The following is a 22,500-nucleotide window of genomic DNA, read 5'->3' as shown; positions in this document are numbered from 1 at the left end:
ATACTGATTGACGAAGACATGGACGGCACGGACATGTTTGTTTAGGGTCTGATTGCAACAGGAGCTTCTCACCCAACAGCAGCCTAGCCCGGACGCGAGTGTGGGGGGGGGGATGTTGCAGGGCCTGTCGGGGGGGGGGGGGGGGCAGGATGTTGCAGGGCCTGTCGGGGGGGGGGGGGGGGGGGCACTGGTCAAACTGTTCAATCTTCTTATGTCACCACCACACTAGGTAAAGGACGGTACAGCAATGCTCGCAGTTTCGGTACACGTGTTACGTTATACTGTCATCATCCACAATATGGCGGACATCAAGTACGAAGTATAATAGAATGCTCAATCTGGAGGCAGTGCTGGGAATACCCCTTCATCCTTTTGACTCTGTGTGTTGAAGTCAAACTTAGCTCAATAAACATAGAATTTGATCTTGCTTTTAATCACGACTACTGTAGTAGTAGTAGCCAGGAATGCGAATGAGAGTGATTATTATTATTATTATTTAAATTTTATTCATATTTTAGTAGAGATGTTGGCGCAATGAATTTAGACCGTGTGCTGGACACTACTTGAAGAAGCTACCATGTATAGTAGGTGTGTAGGCATAGCATGAACAGCACCCGGAGTTCCCATGCATGGCTCTCTCAGTATGCTCATAGCAGAAGGGGTTTGTTTATCAGACGTGCAACATACGTGTAGAGTGTAGTTGAGTTGTGTGGTCCAGCTGCCAGCTTTTGGCTGTGGGTCTGGGTCCTGCCTCAATCTGGATAGGCAAGGTACTAAGTGGATACTTGAGAACTTGTTCCATTGTACTCCATGCTGTTTGATGTACCTCTGCTCCTATTTACATGCAACACAAATCAGTCATCATGACATAATTGAATTACGGAAAAAATGTCCAAAGTCTATGCCTATGCACCAAGTTAAAACAAATCGGAAAATCATTGGGAGGTGTCGATTTTCTATGGGCAAGCAGATACAAGCCTTTTAAAAATTGGGTCTGGTACCTTGCACGACAACAAGATGAATTTCAGTACAATACAGAAGTGTGTTGGTCAGTAAACAACAAAACATTAAAGTAAGTAACGTTTTTTACACATCCGCGTTGCCACCAGCTTACAATCTTACAAAAGATTAGCTGCACATGAATAGTTGGTCGGGTTTTGTAGTTGATCGCATACACAGTTCAAAAGGAAACCGTTTTGAAACGCACTGGACAACGCCAAGGACGTGAGATTGAGGCGCAGTTCATTACTCTGGGATGCGGTCCAGACCCCAATTGGGATGCAGGCTGTATTCTAGTGGTCTGAGGTGATCGGCCTGCGCTTGCAAGAAGTGAGACTGGACGTTGCTCGGCTCTCCTGACCAATTTTTCTCCGGCCTGTGATACAGCCCGCCGTAGCGAGTTGCCGATGACACATGGTCGGCGCCAGTGCCCTGTCCAGATTTCCCGTTCGAGGCCTTCGTCGAGTTCTGTCCGGCCTGCACTTCCACTATGCAGGCATTATGTCTGCATGGCGGCGGCAGGAATGTGCCGGTCTTCTTTGGATCAGGGAGCATGTCAATGTTGTCTTTGGGCTGCATTTGGTGCTTTTTCCAGGCCTCAGTTCTCTCTTCACGTATCTGCCGCTTCACTCTGCTGTAAGGTATAAACCAAGTAGTTATATAGGAGACGTTTGAGATGGGTATTCGAGTTGACACATACACAGTAGACAGAATGGAGCACACACATGTAACTCTGAATGTACGGCATGTTTTCACTTGTCATAATGAATAACGTTAGCATGCTCATGTTTCTGAGTTTCACTAGGCAGGGTGATCTTTCTTTACAGTTCGGATATATACTAGCATAATGTCAGTAAGCCCCCAATACACTGTCACACATCACTGCACCCGTGTATGCCTCTGCTCTGTCCCATAATTATTGCCAACAAGGAAAACTGGTCTTTGCTCAGGGTGATCTCTCCATACGCATCGAATTGTACCAGCATGGCATACTGTCACGTGGCATGGGTATGGCCCGGGCCTGAGGTCATTGGTCGCTGACAGTGTGTATTCTCTTTTGCAGTGGTAGCTCAATACGGGTTAAACATTACAGTATCTAACCCACATTTGGGAACTCGTTGTCTGGCACAGGGGAAGCATGGACGAAGTGAATGGGATTTTGGATCTTTGACCACTTTGGTGGGTCTGATCTCCTCACCTCCCACCGTTTTAGGAGCTGCATCTGCGCTTTGATCCTTGAAGGGTGGCGGTGTTCCTATGGATGCGAAACACTCGGCCTCTAGCCGAGTTGTTGTTGTTGTTGTTGTTGTTGTTGTTGTTGTTGTTGTTGTTGTTGTTGTTGTTGTTGTTGTTGTTGTTGTTGTTGTTGTTGTTGTTGTTGTTGTTGTTGTTGTGTTTATTTTAATTCACAAACCAAACGGACAGATCTGCCCAATGAAGAGGTGGCGAATGCAGAGAGTCTCACGTGAATGTTTTTTATCTAAAAAATTACAAAATTATCGGCTGCTTACCTGGGGATCAACTCAAGATCGCGTGGTTTCTGCGTCCCGGGGCCGTGGAAAAAGTTGGTGTGATACAGATCGGAACGCTGGCCCAGCTTTTCCTGAAGAATATCCATTGCAGCCTCAGCCTCTGTGGACACACCGGGCATGCCAAATCCGACCAGTTGCTGCAATGCAGCATATTTCTTGTCAATGTTTCCTAATGGAATCACAAGGACTACAACAGGCCTAAGGTTAGCACCTTGCTTCCATAATTGTGGAAGCGCCTATGTACTGTACTGTGTACTGTCATTCAATTCGGTGTTTTCACCCTGTGGCTCGTCCATGCCAAAACTATTGGTGAAATGGAAAGAAAATGTTCTTGCCGGAGACAATTTGAGAGAAGGAGAGGAAGAGAGTTGTGAGCAAGTGTGTTTTTTGTTTCATAAGGGTAGAGGTAGGTACAATAGAGAGGTTAAGATGCACGTTATTTCCGACGTGACGCGAAAGTTCAGCTCGCGTTATTTGCTCGCACGTCGAAAAATCAACGCGAGCGACCTGCTGCTCACGTCGAAATTTGGAGTTTTACGCCAAATTTGACGTGAAATTGCGCGTCACGTCGGAAATAACGTGCATCTTAACCTCTCAAATCACTGAAGAATGTTGTTCTCACCTGCTTTCGAGGCACCCTTCAGCCATGTAGCCATGGAGCTGAGGTGTGGATTTTGTGTGCCGGCTGGAATGCTGGCCGCCGAGTGGCCGCGCCTGCTGCTGCTGTACTTCACCAGGCCGGTGCGGTGACAATTGCAGCAGCACAGGGGACTGTTTCTGCTGCCCGCACCGCTGCCGTGCCCAGAGAGCGGGGGCGAGTAATAGTGCCTGGGTGCGCCGGCGACTTGCCACCCGTTCTGCACGTTCTGCGGACTTTCCGGCGTGTACCGCATATCACCCTGAAACCGCTCTGGTAAGCCCCATTTTGAAAACTGTAGCAGAACAGATCACAACAGCATACGGTTTGCTACGTGCCTGAAAAGGAGGCTTGGGGTGAGTGCTACATTACATCATGTGATCAGTTTGTCAGTAAGACAAGGATTAGAGGATGAAAAGGATCGTTGCAACTCTGTTATGAACCCTCTGAGAATCTCTAAATTGTCAGGATCGAACGACCACACGGCACGAGGACAACTCTTTCCTTTTCTACAGTATATATTTCACTTCATCGAATAATTAAAAACTAACACTAATAACACCAGCTATTTATAGCATGCAAAACAGCGTACATGTATATCAAAACATACACATATATAAAACATGACATGACAGCGTATACTGCAAACCGTACACAGCGCATACAGCGTATGCCATGCAGCAACGTCAGCGGTACGGCGGAGTCGCAATACAACATTGCAACGAATACAATGCCATGAGCGCGAAGGCCTTTCCCACTTGAGAACTGGTGGTTTGCAACAGACTCTGAGTATCACGCACGACAGTATTGTACTGTATTACAGTAAGACCTGTGACGAACGACCACCCCTTGGGGCCGGAGAAAGCGGTCTTTAGTGGCAGGTGGTCCTTAGTCAGAGGTTTGCACCACACAACCATATATTATGAATGTGAGACCGTCCGTGCCTGGCGAGGTGATCTGTGGTACCAGGCTGGTCGCTAGTCACGGTGGTCTGAAGTTACAGATTTTACTGTATTGTCAGTTGCTTATGGCTGCACAAGGACATAATTGAGATTAGACAGTGAGCCCTGCGTTTGCTGGACTCTGTACCAAGCGGAGTCCTGTATTAACTGGACACGTATCCATGCACCAAAGTGCTATGGATCAAACGAGCATGCCTAGATCAAGCGGAATCCTGTCTGTAAACATATTGTGCCCCACTCTGATTGCCCATTGATCACTCTGGACAGTTTCTACTGCACCAATGGTGTCCGTTTAGGGCATGTTTTATTGTACATTATTCAGTAACGTGTCACACTGACCTGATTATCTTCGCAGCACTGGCAGCGACCGCACACATCGTCATTCGCCGATCGACAGTTACGACCCGCCGCAGCATGATGGTGTCCGTTATGTTTAGAGCTGTGGCGAGAATGACCCTTAGACGGAACACTAGAGCCTAGGCGTCTCCCTGGCTGATAGCACAAGGCCTCTTCGCGCTTGGCAAAGTGTCCCGGATACCAACGGCCGTACTCCCACGACGACACATTCGTCGCTGGCGACCGCTGCAGGCGCTGGAATACGGGAGGCTTGTTGTTCTTCGTGCGATGAAGTATGACACAGCCACAGAGAAACAGAATCATACAGCGCTCTTGAGACGGTGCACACAGCAACCGGGTGGCACCGTGTCTGTACCCTTAGTGTGACTGTGTCAATGTAACCATCCCCATGATCACGTATTCAACTACTAGCCCTTGGCAGATAATGCTCGAAAAATTGGCAGATTCTATTCGGAAAGGAGTGAAATTGGCAGATTAATACAAACCTTATGGCGGGCATTTCCTTGAATTACGCTCCGTGTCTTTATCCACATACCAAACATGCATGGAACATACTAGAACAAGTACCAAATTTGCTGTATTGCTGTCTGAAAAAGAGATGGGTCGACAACATCAAAGAAGACCTCAAGCCTCTTAATGTGCCGATTCAGGAACGCCTCAACCGGGCCACCAGAAAGCAACTCTGGTTAAGACCCCGTATGATTTGTTTATGCGGCCAATATGCAACCTGTCCATATTATTATTGATATCTTCACAGAGGCAATATGCTTTGGTTCTGCAAGAGTGCTGAACGCCTGATTCAGGCAGAGCGGCGCACACAAAGGCACACAATGAAAACCTTGGCAAATTAATTCCGTTGTGACTCAGAGTTTCGTGGCTGAACCAATCATCAGACAATGATAATGGAATAGGAGGCAGCGCTGGTATATCTAAGTGGAGAGAGGCGTGATAATACGATATGTGCAAGTTAGGGTGTTGTGGGTGGGTGTATGTGTGTGTGTGTGTGTGTGTGTGTGTGTGTGTGTGTGTGTGTGTTAGTGTGTGCGTGTATGTGTGCATGCGTGTGGGTGTTACTATGTGTGTGCGTGTTAGTATGTGTGTGTGTGGTGTGTGAGCGAGATTAAGCGCGTACTTGTTAGTGCTAGACCTGCACCTACTGCATCTGCCTCTGAAATAGCCTGTCCCTGTATACATTCACGCGATTACTCCTCTCGCTATCGTATTATCACACCTCTCGCCACTTAGATATACCAGCGCTGCCTCCTATTCCAATATCGTTGTCTGATGATTGGTTCAGCCATGAAACTCTGAGTCACAACGGAATTAATTTGCCAAGGTTTTCATTGTGTGCCTTTGTATTGATATCTTCAGATATTAATTTTTGTACTGCTCAGCATGGCATGGTGTACCAAAGTAGTTCGGTAAGCGCAGTTAAGGCAGGCAGAAAAGTAGGCAGAAGTGAACTAAACAAAGTAACCAAAGTTGTTGCCTGTCTTGACATTCTTGCCATTCTTGTGCCAAGTAATTGATTGTATTTTTCATAATTCATGGTTAGATCATCAGTAGATCAGGTTGTTCCCATGCGTGAGTCACTGCATCCTGGTGAGCTCTACCAGTTTGTACTGGTGTACTTGGAACATGTACAATCATGTATCATGTATCATGTGCCAAGGATGACTCAATGCCCAACATGGTGTCAGTGGTGGGGGTGTCATGCACACATTGCACCTAGTCTTGGGCATGTCACAATGCTCACTAGCAAGTGGCGTGTCTGTAAGCATTCACACCTCTTGCCCTGGCACTGGTTAGGGTCCGGCAGAAAAATCGGCAGAATTCGGTACTTTTTCTGGTAAGTTTCATGCATGTTTGGTACGTGGATAAAGAAATGGAGCAGAATTCGAGGAATTGCCCGCCCTAAGGTTTGTATGGTTCTGCCAATTTCACTGCTTTTCGAGCAGAATCTGCCACCTTTTCGAGCATAATCCGCCGGTGCCTAGCCCTGGTTGCCGGTGCCTAGCCCTGGTTGCTGCAAACCACACAACTGTGGTATTACAGTTTGCACTACAGCTAGTACATCAGTGTGCAGCTGTGTCAGGGATGTTGCCCTTGCTATACTGTTTAGCCAGGCACAAGGTGACTACCGGTATACCCTTAGTTTACTAGTAATGCCATTGTGGGTACCTGGACTAGGCTGGAAGAATATCACTCTCACTTACTCGTCTAGACACTTCGAGGGGCTTTACAGAAATGCCTCGAGTCAAGTCTCGGGGCCCTGCTATGGAGTATGATTTGTTCAGAAACACATCCTAGGCTAGATATGCTGCTTTCAATACACACACTATCCGCACGGATACGGGTGGAAGCGAACCGTCTCACTTTTCCGAACCCCAAAGTATGGACCTTGGTGGGTGATTCTTTGCTGTTTGTGCTGTACGTAAAGTCGTCGATTTTCTCCGAGCAACAATACATGGCTATAACAAATATCCATGTAATCGCACTGCGCGCAGACCCCGGAAGGCGACTGACAATTCCCCTGGGCGGGCCGATACACCAGTGTTCCCTAACCTCCTGTCGGTGTTTGATGCTCATCGCCTGCAGTTGACCGGGTAGCTCCAGCAGTTCGGCATCTCGCATCGCCTCCTCGAACCTATGCGAATGCATTGCACACGATGCGATCACAACAGCACAACACCAGGCCGGGTGGAACTGCAAACTAAAAATAATTGCATCGACCGCTCGGCGCCTCTTCGCACGTCTTCCGCCGGGCCGCAGTGTCTCTGTCACTCTCCGCAGTCTGCATACAGTCAGTATAACGTAGTGGTAGGTCTACGGACACAGTCGCAGTTCACACTGCTGCACCGGCAGCGTAGCCTGCTCTCTACTTGAGTACTTCTTTAGTTTAGCCTTTACTTAGGCTTTAGCCTTTAGTTTAGGCTTTACCTGGTAAAGAAGAGGTTGGTGCGATTTCGGCGATACTTTAGTAGTAAGTTTAGTTTTACCTTGTACTTTTGTAGTTGAAGTAAAAAGAAAACCGTTGTACTTTTAGACGGCATGATCATGATGATGATGATAGTCAGACCCAGGCCTGCGTGTTTTTGTATCGCTACTACTACTAGTACTAGTACTAGTAGCAAGAGATACTCTTGCTAGTACTAGTACTACTAGTAGTGTAGTGTACTAGTAGTAGTAGTAGATGTTGTCTGATCTGGAGCAAGCAGGCTGTAGTGTAGTGTAGCTAGCCTAGTGTGTGCTCTAGTACAATCATGTATGATGTAGGCCAGGCAGTAGGGTCTAGGGAGGAAAGACCTAAGCGGCAAGCCAAGGCTAAGCTGTGCGGTCACCATGTCACACTGCACTACGACTGGTATCTGCATTCAGTGCAAGATCGTCCCCGATTATACCACGCCAGGCCACGTGACGTCGTCTTCCGCCACGCTTCTTCTACCATGTCTACGGTAAGTACAAGACTAAATACACGGTCATGTACAAGAGTCCTCCCGGTCCCCGGGCCCCCTCTACTACATGTATGTAGTACTAATACAGAGCCTCAGAGACAGAGGGTCTGAACGGAGGCATTGCCCCCCCCCCCGGCCGGCCCCATCCGGTTAAAAATAATGTCGGCAAGACCGGGACCCTACTAACCGGTCTCTGGGGTCTGCTTGCAGCCGGCCTAGCCAGGAACACTGTTCTCAGCAGGGAATCGTATATCATGGTATAATAATACGACTCGCAGGGCCTGGTTGTCAGTGTGTCCTCCCCCTGGTGTCGTCATACGTGTCTATCATCATGACGTCAGATCAAGAATGTATGCAAGACGCCCGGGCATAGTCACATACTGTCATTATCACTGCACTGGTGTGGTATTGCAGGATGACATAAATTTTATTAATATTGCATCATCATCTCGTGACAAGCAGTGCCAATATTGAATGAGAGAGAGGGGTGATAGCCAACCACGGCCAAATCAACAAAAGAAAAGTAGTAGACATACATGTACATGTATAAGAAAGAAGAAAGAAACTTGGACTTGGAGATAATTCAAAAGAAAGAAGATAACTCAAGAGATACGAATTACACAGTGGCCCACATACATACATACATACAGTACATACATACACACGAGTCACAGGAAAAACCACGCGTCTTGATTGTCGTAACTTAAAGTTTCATGCCATATAGCAATCTTCAGACAACTGCACTGGTGGGATCTTCAGACAACTGCTCTGCTTCCGCATTGAGCACTCTATCGATCCGGAGGACTCCGCTATTTGTGCATACATACATACATACATATATACATACATACATACATACATACATACATACATACATACATACATACATACATACATACATACATACATACATACAAACAATAGGAGGACAGAGAAAGTGTTTTTACTCCGAGTTTCACGCACTAAGCGATCATCAGAAAACAGTAATTTACTGTTTTCTGATGGTCGCTTAGTGCGTGAAACTCGGAGTAAAAACACTTTCTCTGTCCTCCTAATCCTATTGTTATGTTTGAACCATGTACCAGCTCTACCACTCGGCACTCTCTAGTCTTGGACAGCCTGGAACCTCTCTGTTTTACATACATACATGTACATACATGTACATGATGTAGAGCTATGCAGTAGGCATCACCATACCGACCTTATCAGGCAGGGCGCCAGTTGCCGTTCCATCAACTCACCATGACAATCATGTAGATCTACAGTCACAGACTCAGTAGATCTGATGAGTACTACTACTACGTACAATGTAGATCTACTACTACTAGTACTAGTAGTAGTAGATCTACGTAGTAGTACTAGGTCTACCATGCGCATGTAGATCTACCATTACCAAGGCCAAGGCCCGGGCAAGGCCAAGGGCAAGGGTGCACGTGCCGCAGCGTTTCAAAAACCAAGCTCACACTCCGAGGTCGAGTGCGAGGAAGACATCTCTACAAAGACTACAACTACAAGTGTTTTGCTTCACTCCGCCCGTGTTCATTCATTACAGCTTATAACTTTTACTTCAAAACTGACCCGACACTTCACCAAACCTATCCTATAGAGCTGGGTGTTCCAGCGCGCTGTTTGGCGCTTCGCTGTTTTATCCGCCAACGGAAAAACCCTGCTCAAAACTTCTAAACTTCTGACTTGGGACACTACAGCTCGCAGCAATAGATCCGTTTCCTCTCCTTCCATTTCGAAAATTATGGCCACGAATTCTGACCTTGCTGAGATTTGGAACTTGAACATGAAAACCGTAGATGAGTATCTCGGAAGGTCGACGGAAAGCGCTGAGCGCAGAAAAGCGGACGGGGAGGCGACGGACAAAGATGCGTCCAGTACAACAGCAGGACGGAACTGTAGCGCACGCCGTGAGCGGACAGTCTCCGATGCGGAGCGCTGTGCTAAAGAGCCTGCTCGGTTCTGTCCGCGTTGCAGTGAAGAGACGAACACCGGGAATCTCTTCTGCCACCAATGTGGGTCAATGCTAGAGACTGCCGCGGAGGGAACTAGCATCCATAGCGTAAGCTCTGGGAGAAGCGCTGAGGAACAGCTGTACTTGTCCATCAGCAAGGGTCCCATCAAGCGACCACAGCCAGACGAAGACCTCGTGGCAGAAGAGAGTGCATTCTCAACAAAAAGAAGAGACGCTGTGGAGCAGTGGCGTCGTAGCGTACAAGATAACTACTTTGACGATGTGCACTGTCAGCATGACAGTGTCAATACCACTTTCGAGGAGGCAGTATGCGACGAGAGTGGCCAGGCTGAGGCAGAACAGATCGTGCCTCTTGAGAAGCGCTCATCGCAGAGTTGCTTTCCCAGGACATCGTCCCCTCTCCGCGATGGAAGGGAGGCACATCTCGAGCCTCCCAGAGCAGAAGAAACTGATTTACTAGCCGCAGTGTGTCCACCCCATGATCTAACAAACCTCCGTAAGGGAAATGAGACAGAGCTCATTATTGACGATATGGCATATCCTGTAGATACGGAGTCTAGACACCCTGCATTGCAGAACACTGATCACTTATCAGCATCGTTCTCAAAGCACAAGGAAGAACCGGACGTGTCACAGAGGGCTGATAAGACAACCAATCTAGAAGAAATGTGTTCCACGGAAGCTGCTGTAGACCGTCAGTCACACCAGGAGAACCGGGCACGAAACACAGCACACAATGCTGGTGTCAAGTCTCTAGTTTCCACCAGCGGCAGCAGTGAATATAACAAGCAGCTCAACACCGTCGGGAATTTACGGGATGCCTCCGCCCGCGATAAGCTGCAGCGGCAGCAGACACACATCCTTGAGCTGCCCCTGGACGTGCTGATCATGTTGCTCAAGGCTGTGCGCACTCGTCACGGCATGCAGGCCATGCTGAATGTCTCGGCCACCTGCCACAAGATGCGCTGCATCGTCTTGGACCACTGCTTGTGTAAGTCTGCGCATGTGTCCGAATTGTATGGTTGAAATCGCCACAGCACCACTTAGGGGCCTTCCGTAAATACCGATATTTATTTAGAAACGAAAACTAGTCGTTTCTCTTCAACCCCCTCCCCCCTCCCTGAGAAACGAACATGTACAAATGGTACATAGTATCGATATTTTTGATCTTTTTTTTCTGGACATGCTCACGCGTGCAAAATGTACATCGATATTTTTTGAGAAACGAACAGGCGCTCAACCCCCTCCCCCCATAACGACTAGTTTTCGTTTCTAAACAAATATCTATATTTACGGATGGCCCCTTATGTAATGGCGTACTAGTAATCAATTACTGTGCTGCCGTGTAGTCATGTAGCGTTACTATCAGCATAACGTGATAATGATTATGGAGCTTCTTGTTACCTCTATCAATTTTCTGAAGGGAAACTCATCGATCACTGTCCTAGTCCTGAAACAAAACTTTGTGACTTTATCTATTTACATTCTAAGTAGGTACCGTGTGCTAGATAAATTTACTTCCACGGAACAAAATCTCTTCAAGACCATGAGTGGCTTAGCCGCTATATGTTCACTATTATACGAAAGACATGCGCACTGTTTGAATCTCGCTCCGGAGTCACAAATGCTTGATTCCACAGAACTCACTTCACCAGCGCTGACAGGTCGATCGAATTCATGGTGTTCTGGTTTTTTGGAGGACGCGCTGTTCATGGACATGCCTTGTTATCACGTGGATGTCAGTTGCATACTTCTGTAATCACCAAGTCCGCAATGAAAACATACAATTGAGTATGGTCGACTTCATCATTCAATAAAACAGTCAGTATGCTCCACAAAACGATCAGGGAAAAGGCACAACTCGGAGCAAATTATTTGTCAGAAGGAAATCACTCTGACCAGTCAATCACGTGATGAAAGTAAACAATTCTTTTCTAATCACTCGCAGACTCCATTGCAGCCACTGAAACAATCCTTGATAAGGAATTTCTGAGGATCTCCTCTCCCCTACTGTAAAAGCAGAAATTTTCGGTGGTGTTTTATTTTTGGTAACTTCGGTGCCGACAATTTTTACCGAAAATAAAACGCACCGAAATTTTCGGTACAACCGATACTGTATACATGTAGTACTAGTACACCTACCTGGAGAACGGGTTTTACCGAAAGTTTCCCTCTACCGAACCGCCGATTTTGGCGAATACCGAAAATATTACAACACCGAAAATTTCTGCTTTTACAGTACTATGATTTCGGTTCTCTCCTATCTTTGTGTAGGGACCTCATTCTTCTTTCAGAAAGCCAACTTACTGGTGGACACCTGTAGCAGTTTCCTGCAGTCGCTGCCTCCTAATGCTGTAAAGAGACTGTCGTTGGTTGATTGTCAATTGTCGAATCGTTATGACCAGCAGAAGCCTCTGCAAGATGCAATCAGAGCAGCCAGCAACGGCATCAAGGTAAGGATGACCTGTCCTTCTGGCTGCACTTGTCAGAAGGTGCATTGGCAGGGGCGTCGGAAGCTATTTTAGTGTGGTACTGTCATTCATCTGAAGTAAAATTTACCCCTGGGGGAGGGATGGCTGAGCCGACATTTTTTTGGAAATTTAGAGTCGAGATCATCAGTGTATTTTATTGATTCACGGGGTAAAAAAAGAAGTAAATTATCGTGTCCATTCCGGAAGGGAACTCACGACGGCCACTAACACCCGGTAAACCCTACGGGGTGCTTGGGGCAAAAAGTGGTTTGGTCAATACCGTAGTGACCGTACCATGTCCGATGCCCCTGATTGGCAATGGCAACACTTGATTTTAGCCGGTGACTTCCATCAATGTCTGCACATTTCGCAGTGTTAAGCACGCCCTTAAGGTCCATTTTTAAATGTTACACTCTATTGAACTGATCTCTGTATTGTACCCGAATAAGAAATAGGAAAATCAAGAAAGGCATTTCCTTTTTAATATAATTCATTGTACACGGGGCAGAACAACAGAGACCAACAAATTTTTCTCGTAACTCCGAGTTTCGTGTTTCAAAAACACTCATCAGACGATAAAACATTATACTGCTATTCGCTAGTTATATAGCGTGATTGTAATGTAGGCTAAGGCAGTGCCGCAACCACGAAGTTTGAGGAGATAACATCAGTGCTGGAATACACTGTGCGTAATATGAATGCAAGTGTCATGGCTGAAGTATATTGCTATAACCAAGATGGGAGATACATGTAGAGCCGACGCAGGAATTAAGTAGGTTTCAGTGGGAGTTGTGTTACGCCAAAGGGCTGGGTAGTTTGTGTTACATAGCAGATACCAGTGTGGATAATGGCGCAATATGTGGTTTGATGTGAGTGAGGACGAGTGAGGGTGTACATAAGGGTGCATGAGAGAGAGAGAGAGAGAGAGAGAGAGAGAGAGAGAGATTGTGTGTGTGTGTGTGTGTGTGTGTGTGTGTGTGTGTGTGTGTGTGTGTGTGTGTGTGTGTGTGTGTGACCGCAACTCTCCGCCTGTCGAATGTTGAAGCTGACCCCATCCCTGTGACGAACGGCTTGCGGCAGGGATGTTGCATGGCCCCTGTCCTATTCAACATCTTCATGTGGGCAGTGATGCATTGTTGGCGCCAGCACGTGCAGCCTATCCCTGGTGTAGGCGCAAAGGTCTTCTTCGAGCCAGATGGGAAGCTACTCCACCACCGTAGCCGCCGTGATAGATCCCTGGAGCTGAGAGTGTCAGTTTGCTGATGATTCCGCTCTTGTGGCCGCGACACGCCAGGCCGCAGTTTCAGCCTTGGAGGTATTTGTGGATGTATGCAGCGATTTTGGCCTCACCGTCAGTGCCACCAAAACCAAGTTCATGGTCTCTGGCCCCAACATCTCTAACGACGATCTAGAGCCGCTCGCGATTCGAACTATGGAGATTGCCCATGTGTCGTCTTTTCGTTACCTTGGATCCAACATACACAGCAACGGCCGATGTCATGATGATGTCACATCCCGGATTGCACAAGCTGCCAAAGCGTTTGGCGCTCTGAAGAAATCGATATTCCACGATGTAACACTGACAATATCCATCAAACGGTCAGTGTACAATGCTTGTGTGCTGTCGACTCTGCTCTATGGGTCCGAATGCTGGGTACCGCTACAGGCTGATGTTCATGCGTTGTCTGTCTTTCATCTCCGTTGTGTCCGCACCATTCTGGGCATCAGTCGTCAAGATGTATGGAATGACAGGATAACTAATGTTGAAGTTCTGGAGCGCTGGGGAGATACCTTGGACATGGAGTGTCGTCTCAGCAGACGTCGCCTTGAGTGGCTTGGTCATGTGGCAAGGATGGAGGATGAGCGCATCCCGAAGGCTCTACTGTTCGGTTCGTTTCCAAACAAGAGACCTGCCCATGGTCCGCGGAAAAGGTGGCGAGACTGTGTTCGGAGTGACGTCAAACCACTTGACGACTGGTATGAAGTGGCCACCTCTTCTCGCTCCAAATGGCGCCAGGCTTACCGTTGTCTGCCAGACAAGCAGAACAGACCTCGACCATCACCGGTTGTGTGCCAAACTTGTCACCGCTCCTTCAGTCGTGTAAGTGACAGGAAGCGACACAAGTGTACAGCTACGCGTGCCCTACCCGTAAGCCGACAGCCAGGAAGCTGTCACTGCGATCAGTGCGACAGATGGTTCCGGAGCAAGGGTGGATTTGCCCGACACAAGTGCTCGCCAGCAACATCACCAGCAGAGGCATCTTCTGACACACTTGAGTCACCGGTTACAAACAATATGTCCTGCAAACGCTGCAGCTTCCACTGCGCCCGCTGCAACCGCTGTGTGCTATCGCGCCAAGGCATGAAACGTCACAAGTGCAGCCGTGGCTCGGCCAGAGCAACCAACACAGACCGTAGCTCCTTCTGCATCGTTTGCAATTGCGGTCGGCGTTTCAGTAGACCACAGGACCTATCCCGTCATCGCCCCTACTGTTCCGAACCTGCTCAACCCCCCATGGGGTCCGCATAGCCAGAATATGGCAGCGCGTCCAAGGTCCAAGGTCCAAGGTGTGTGTGTGTGTGTGTGTGTGTGTGTGTGTGTGTGTGAAAACACCGCGTATCTCATCATGTGACCCCAGTGTAGTTTGCGAGCGAGAATTTGTTAGCATGTCTACACTTCGAGATAAGCTCGCTTCTCTTGTTGAGGCATGTTTGTCTATCCGCGGTTATGATCCGGAACTTCTCCGAGAGGCAAAGTTGGCATCTCTTGCTGATGTTGCTGTAGGCTCGTGCTCGTTCCGAAATACTCCACTGGATCGAGTAGTCTTCATGTCTCTCCTTCAATTGCCAGACATACTTGGATAGTTCAGTGCTCTTCCGTTTCTGCTCGTGGTTGAATGTGTACTTGTGGTTTCCGTACCGGGTCTTGAACGTTGGCTCTCTCGCTCCGAAGTACACACATGCTGGGTTAACATTACTGCTTGTCACTTCGGCTTTGTAGACCAGCTGCTGTGTCTGGCACTTTCCTCTCATACGGCAGTCAGGCTTCATGGCAGGTCTTCCTGTTGTGGGCTGAGTAGCTTGTTGTTGTGTCCGCGGATGATGGCGGCTACATTCGGTAAGCAACTGCAGCTCACCTTCACCGAGTTCTTGTTAAAGATCTTGTGAAGCTTTGATGCTGCAGGGAAGTGCTTTGCCACTAGGGTCAGAAATGACCTGGCCACATTCGTTGATCCGTTTCTGCTAAACAGAGGGTTAAACCAAATTACCTTCCTTCTTCTTTTCTTATTTCTTCCTCTTTTTGCCTTTTCGGTGTAGTCCAGCGTTTCAGAGTGACCGCTATTAGTCAGGGCGCTACTGTATACCGGTTCTGCCTTCTGGAATACATCACGACTGGATGATATGTCAGACAGCCTCCTTCCGATGGATTTGGGGAGGTTCTGGATGATCACCGGTGGGTGGTTATACAGGGCATTGAGGTTCAGAGGTGTATCACCAGGTTTCCTGTACAGCTTGTACTGGCCAGTCTGTAGATGCATGGTGATGTCTAGGAAGTTCACCACCTGCAGGTGGACGTCGATTGTGATCTTCAGATCATGGCGCTGGAATTCCTGGGTTATCCTTTTTCTTTTTTTTTCCACTCTGTCAGCATCACTTCCCGAGCTGTTCCGCAACACAGCCAGCCCGTCATCCCTGTACAGTTCGATCGACTCACTCGCGACGTGTTTCTCTAGTTCTGACAGGAGGAATGCACCCACCAGCTCGCAGATCTCAGCCCCATCAAAGGAACCCACAGCAACGTCAAATCCGTTTGCTTTGTTCCGTTTCACCCACTGCTTGCCATCGTGGAACAGAAGCGACTTCCTTGAGTATTTGATGGCTTCTTCTTCCCTGGAGCTCACGCTGCAGAACTGCTTGGCGAATGATAGGGCCATATCCAGCAAATCTTCCTTACTTGAAGGGTAGAACTCCACCACGTCAGAACATATAAACGTATGCCTGTGTTTGTCGGGGATGGTTTCGAACCAGTCAATGACGGACGCTGTGTTTTGCCATAAGTCCGCGTTCGTAGCTTGTTTTATTGCCAGGATTATTTTGTCCAGAGCTCTCTTACTCACGATTCCCATTTCGGATTTAGCAGGGTTGATTAGTCTGCAAGGGAGGTTGTTCTCGAAACGGTCTTTGTGATCCTTCAAAGTGATGAAGGCACTCACTCACCTTGGGTAACACCTCCATTCGGTCGTCGATTTTCAGCGCAGATGCTAGTTGCTTGGCTTCGCTGTTGATTTCTTCGTAGAGACCATCTGGCGCGGTCTTGTATGTCCTGGTGACGTTATCGTGCAGCAGCTTGTGGTACTGCTCTTGCGTGACTTCGTACAGGTTCCTTGTTTTGTCCACCTTGACGATAATGTTCTTGGAGCTCTTAATTTTCCGAACATCCTCTTTGAGCTTATCCTGAAAGTCATCTGCCACCTTCCGGAATTTCAGCGTTTCGATCATCTTCCCCAGGTCATCTTCAAACGACTGCATCTCCGGTATCTGAGGTGGGCAATTCTTCGTTCTGAAACCGAACTTGTTTGGGTTCTCTTCCGGTACGCCGCTGCAGTCACTGCCGTTGAGGAAGAAGAAGGCCTTCCATCTCATCTGTTTCACGACGTCCTCGACCTGTTCAATGAGGCTCTTCGTGTAGTCTTTAGCCGTTGGGATAGTTTTGTCTATAATACATTGTACGTACTTTGCGCACACAGCTCGTTATCCTCTGGTTTTAAGAGAATGATGTGAGCTGAAGCATGCAAAAGTATCCCGCACCCTGGGAAATGTTGTCCTGATGAAAATTTTGATACAGTTCATTGTAGTTTGCGCTTAATGGTGTCAGCTGGAACCATGCAATCCTAATCGTGCAAGTATAGTATTTTAGATAGCCGGTAATAATATATCGGTTCCTACTTCAGACAACACGGTACCAGACCTTCTTTTTTTAGAGAGGCAAGAGAGGCAAGGTAGAGGAGACGAGTTCCACACTATGTCACGTTATTTGGAACTTGAGACCCTTACAGTACTGTCGGGCGCCGAAGAACGGGGGAGGGGGAGGGTTCTAGCCGGCCCGTTCGCTTGTGTGGTGCAAATTTCACTCAAATCCATTGAGAGACACCAAAGTTACGGTCAACTGAACGCCGTATGAAATTTACGACCAGGCTGCTACCTTAAAAATAGACGAAATTCTAGCTTGGCCGTTCTTTGGCGCTCCGTTCTTCGGTGCCCAACTGTACTGTAGCAACTCCTGGCCCTACATGCAGACTTGACCTTCACTGTTGCCTTTTCATGTTCAAAGAGATGACCAACATGCGGCTCATGCCGTGACCAACATATTAGATTGTAGGCTCCACCACAGTCCATTCATTGGAAACTGGCACCCTAACTTTTTGGTGTCTCCCACACATAGTTGCAGATATCATGAAACAACAGTACATCCTGCATTGTGTGACCCGTGCAATTACTCCTTGCCACATTTGAGGCCACAAAAGTCCGAGAACAGGGAAATAGAAATTCAGCCAGGTGTTACAAAATTAGGTCAGGTATGCCATGGCGAAACAAATGAAGAAGCAGATCCCAAACCCAGATTTTTGAGATATAAAGTGGGTTTTTGAACCTCAATTCGGCCCAAATCCGACTTTAAAAGGCAGCAGTACAGTTGCCAATGAATGGACTGTAGACCAGCGAATGTGTTATGCTGTGTCTTGTGTGCATGTACGGGCAGTATCTGAGGATCAGTTCACCGAGAGACGAAATTGGCGATCGACTTCACAGCTTTGGCTTTCTACAGGGGATCAGGCTGCGAGAACTAACTTGCCTGAGACTAGAGGCTGTTCCTGGAACGATAAATGATCTTCTCATACCGCTGTTCAAAAGCGCCAAACGGTAAGGCAGCTAGATGTGTGTGTGTGTTTGTGTGTGTGTTTGTGTGTGTTTGTGTGTGTGTGTGTTTGTGTGTGTGTGTGTGTGTGTGTGTGTGTGTGTGTGTGTGTGTGTGCGTGTGTGTGTGTGTGTGTGCGCGCGTGTGCGCGTGTGTGTACTGATATTTGCAGGAACGATCTGAGTGGCGGCAATCTTATCGAGCAATACAACCAGCTCAGAAACCGGCTCGGGAGATAGTCTACGAGGTGTGCCAGCGTGCATTTGCTCGCGATACATCACGCGCCACAAGTGCATCATGGAACGGCATAAACGAGTCCAGCAGCAAGCCAACAGTCGCCAGTGCTCCCAGTGTCACCGATGGTTTTCAGAGTGCGGGTGGCAATGCAGTCCATCACTGTTCTCAGTTCAGTTCCGCCCCGAATGGTGCTAATAACGTTATCACAGGCTCTTCACCTGTGCGCCTATGCATTCGGAAACTGTGCTGTACCGCTCACTGTCCCATTTGTGAACTGCTGCAAGTCAAACCGGGGCTTTGCTCTCCACAACTGCAACCGATCCACCAGGCGCCCAACTGCTGAGGGAAGGGACAAGTTCCAGCTGCAATGTCAAAGTTGCCAGAGGCGTTTCAAAAGGCGAAACGACTTATCCCGTCACCAGCGCTCATGCCTCCTCTCGTCTTTGTCTCGCTCAACGAGAAACAAGTGACCTACATGGCGATGCATACCAGGACCAGGACTGGGATGTGTGTGTGTGTGTGTGTGTGTGTGTGTGTGTGTGTGTGTGTGTGTGTGTGTGTGTGCATGTGCGTGTGCATGTGCGTGTTATCTTTTCTAGGCCCACAGTTATATGCAGTTGGATTCTGGTACAGATACCTACTGGCACCAATGATATTCTGCAGGTTTACATCACCCACCTTCTGTGATGTGCTAGTCCCATACATGGCCATAGGGTGAAACCTGTCTAAGCTCAGACCACTCAAGGGACCTTACAAACATGATCCCCGTGTACAGGTGGTCTGCTTATCCAGGGCCATTTGACTGGGAATAACACCCCTTGCTCATAGTTGTTGCGGTCCTCTTGGACCGGTAGTCACCTGATCAGGCGGTACGACCTGGTTGTACCGTGTGTGATGGCCCTGGTAACGGTATGTTATCTTTTCTGTTTTTCGTTCATGCTTTCGCTAGTCTCGAGGAGGTCCGGCTTGCCCGCACAGGAAGCCTCATGCCGTCGGTCCTTGCATTTCTTTTCGAGCAACATGGATCAAGGTGGGTCTAAGCATGGGGACATCTGGCTGCTGATGTGTATGTGTACGTGACGTCACAGAAACCGCTTTGCCACGGTCAGGGAAACCCAGCCCATGAGCTCATTTTATATTCAAAACGACCATTCTCAGCCAATCAGAGTTCAGCAAGCGTTTTCTTCTTGCTCTTGTTGTTTCTGCACAAGGAAGGAAAAACAAGGCCGAAAATTCTACCGGAGAAGAAAATCTAAAATTCGTTTTAGTTTTAGTTTCATGAAGAATGAACTGGGATGAAGAGCCAAGGATAAATTTATAGCGTAAATTTATAGCGTAAATTTATAGCGTAAATTGTAGTTCCTTTGTCCTTTTTCTTTTCTATAAATTTCATGAACAAGTCAGTTGTTTGTTCCAGGACTCCTAGTGTTTGAGAGTGTGAGTCGTACACGCAGGGGCGAACATAACAGCTTCCAGCTCTGCTGTTCTCAGGCGTATGCTACGGGAACTCTTGTTGTCTCCGGCGTGTTTATGTCACTGATGTTCCCATGGCAACAGTTCATGTTGTGTGTATCCACCGTTACTCTCTGCTCAATAGCACGTGATCAAAACCAGGGCAGCGCCTGTAGTATTAAATTTAAAATACAGACTCGGTGACAAAGACCGATGTACTCAACAACGGCAACGACGACAACAACAAAACTCAGAGACAAGGTGGCTGCTGAAAGCAGGTGGCCTTGCTTCACATTAGGACAGAACTATGAATGCCTCGTCTCTCACCTGGGACGTGCGTGCAATCGATTTCTCCCAAACTGGTACCCCCCCCCCCCCCTCCTCAAGTGGATTCTTGTAGCTGGAGCAATAGAGTTGTCATTGACCTTTCTCCATGTTCTTCTTTGGTGCTATGCTGTCCAGCTTGAAATGTGTGCGGCTAAGAGGTATCCCGCTGAAAGGGAATTGTGAAGAGAAAAAGAAATTTGGAATGGCCATAGCTGAACATGGCGGCCGTCTCGAGAAGTTTGAGTTGAGTAAGAACACGGTAAGAGCATTATCCACTCACACCACCAGCACCGTGCACCCACTCCTACTTACACCAGCACCACCATGCAGCCACTCGTAAACCCATGCCGGAACATTTCAGCAGAAACTCTTTTTCTGATGATCTCTTGGTGCGTGAAACTCGGAGTAAAAATACTCTTTTCATCCTTCTATTATTGCTTGAAACTCAATATCAGGTGTCTCCACAACCTGCCCATCATTGCAGAAATTATTCCCTCCAGTTAATTTGATTACAATCCATAATTTCACTCCGTGAAAACATTTAGTAAGGGATTGAAACAGCAGAACAGTGTGGGATACATTCGGGTGATTCCATTTGAAGTCAAGAATAGTTTTGAACTGGACACACGTCCAGCCTTGCATGCTGGCTAGCAAGCTTTGAGGCCGAGCACATGAAACGTTTGCTTGACCGCGTTACAGGTCAGACGTCGCTATAACGACCCCCGCAATAACATAAACCTCACTATAACGTATAAAATGTGAATGTCCCTGCCGAAACCGCATCACCTCTGTACAAAATTTCCTCGCTATAACATAATCCGCTATAGCGTAATTTTCGCTAAAACGCGCTGTTTGCTGGTTCCCGGGCGCGCGGAGACCTCAGCATAACGTAAAAAGCCATATAAAAATGACTATGTACACAGCATACATGCCTTCTCGCGACGAATTAATTCGAAACAGAGCCGTCCACCTCGGAAGCAGGGAGTAGTAAAATACCGGTATTTTACTACTCCCTGCTTGGGGTCAATACCTCCCATTACTTTTTATAGGTTCTTACAAGAGTAGATAAACAAGAGTGTGCAACTCGCGGATGGGTTGTCCCACGGCGGAATTTTTTGTTGACGTAGTCTTTTCGACGACGCACGCACTGCGAGCCTTTTGGAGAGGTTTCCCTCGTGCACTTGGCCGGCTTTAAACTACAGCACGTGCTCTCACACTGCTCTGCGGCAAAGTCCGCGTTTCTCTGAAAAAAGGTGACCTCAACAAAAAATTCCGCCATGGGCGGGGGTATCTGCAGATTGTGCAGGAGAGATCCGGAGTTGAACTTTCTTGTTTATCTACTCTTGGTTCTAATCATGTCACATGTACACGTAGACTACGTACACACACTGCATGACTCTTGTCACCACTTTTACTAACAAGCCTGTACACATCTTTGCTAGTCATCATCATACCTGTATGTAAAACAGTACAGTTACTTGTAATCAGTAAGTGAAGAGTGTCATTTTGACATACATATTGCAAATTGGTGTGCCCAACTCACTAGAACATAAACCTCGCTATAACGTAATTTCTCCCATCTCCCAGAGATTACGTTATAGCGAGGTCTGACCTGTACAGTGCTGAATGCTCGTCACAGTGTAATGATCTCCATTTCAACTCTACTTTTCTTCTTGTGCCCCTGCTTCGTAGTTTGCCTTCAAGCCGGAGACGTGGAAGTGTATTTTTAGCTCGTTTCAAAATCTCCGATGTCTTGGAGTTAGCGATACTAACGTAAGTGAGAATAAAACCGATGACCGTCTATGACAGTTTTCATGGTTTGTGCGATCTCCGAGCAAGCTCATGGAGTTGCTTTAGTGTTTGTGGATCCCGTCACCAAATTCTAATGGTTGTCTTCTTTGTATTGTAGTTTCTAGTCCCACTATTGAGGCTGGACTGAACTTGCCCACTTCTCCACCATGTTTGGCGAAGCTGTGGACATCACTCACTGTACCTTGGACGTGCTCATAGAAAATGATCGTGATCTGAGTGAAATCTTGCTTAGATTTTGTCTGGAGTCCTGGGTCGTTCTGTGATGCCCTAGTAGCGGAGTTGCCGCATGTATTGCATAGACCCCGGCACGTGCTGGAGGGATGGAGCCTACAAGAACAATAATTATTACTTCCTTCCCTGTAAG

At 47.6% G+C, this 22,500-nt stretch overlaps 2 protein-coding genes across 6 annotated transcripts in view; one reads left to right on the top strand and one right to left on the bottom strand.

Moving 5' to 3' along the window:
- Positions 1 to 523: 523 nt before the first annotated feature.
- Positions 524 to 7,320, bottom strand: LOC135823144 (uncharacterized). The gene is made up of 5 exons (XM_065335983.1): positions 7,053 to 7,320; positions 4,470 to 4,745; positions 3,154 to 3,463; positions 2,511 to 2,631; positions 524 to 1,633 (listed from the first exon to the last, which is right to left on the bottom strand). Exons 1-5 carry the CDS (start codon positions 7,146 to 7,148, stop codon positions 1,246 to 1,248), a joined length of 1,191 nt encoding a protein of 396 aa, XP_065192055.1. The 5' UTR covers positions 7,149 to 7,320; the 3' UTR covers positions 524 to 1,245.
- Positions 7,321 to 9,436: 2,116 nt separating this feature from the next.
- Positions 9,437 to 22,500, top strand: part of LOC135823852 (uncharacterized) — a 17,602-nt gene continuing 4,538 nt past the window's right edge. For 3 of the 5 annotated variants that reach the window (XR_010554778.1, XR_010554779.1, XM_065336705.1), the window contains exons 1-6: positions 9,437 to 10,914; positions 12,198 to 12,376; positions 18,153 to 18,313; positions 19,495 to 19,575; positions 20,460 to 20,583; positions 22,017 to 22,097. Coding sequence is in view for 2 of the 5 variants with exons in the window: in XM_065336705.1 (XP_065192777.1) it covers positions 9,693 to 10,914; positions 12,198 to 12,376; positions 18,153 to 18,313; positions 19,495 to 19,575; positions 20,460 to 20,583; positions 22,017 to 22,097 (1,848 nt within the window). In the remaining 3 variants the exon portion in view is untranslated. Of the gene's footprint in view, positions 10,915 to 12,197; positions 12,377 to 18,152; positions 18,314 to 18,480; positions 19,576 to 20,459; positions 20,584 to 22,016; positions 22,098 to 22,500 lie in introns of those variants that run through there. The other 2 variants (XM_065336706.1, XR_010554780.1) reach the window with 2 other exon arrangements.

Source organism: Sycon ciliatum, chromosome 8 (assembly GCF_964019385.1).
Source record: "Sycon ciliatum chromosome 8, ocSycCili1.1, whole genome shotgun sequence".
Taxonomy (NCBI): domain Eukaryota; kingdom Metazoa; phylum Porifera; class Calcarea; order Leucosolenida; family Sycettidae; genus Sycon; species Sycon ciliatum.
The sequence above is the reverse complement of the archived record's forward strand: the minus strand, read 5'-3'. Positions and strand labels throughout refer to the sequence as shown.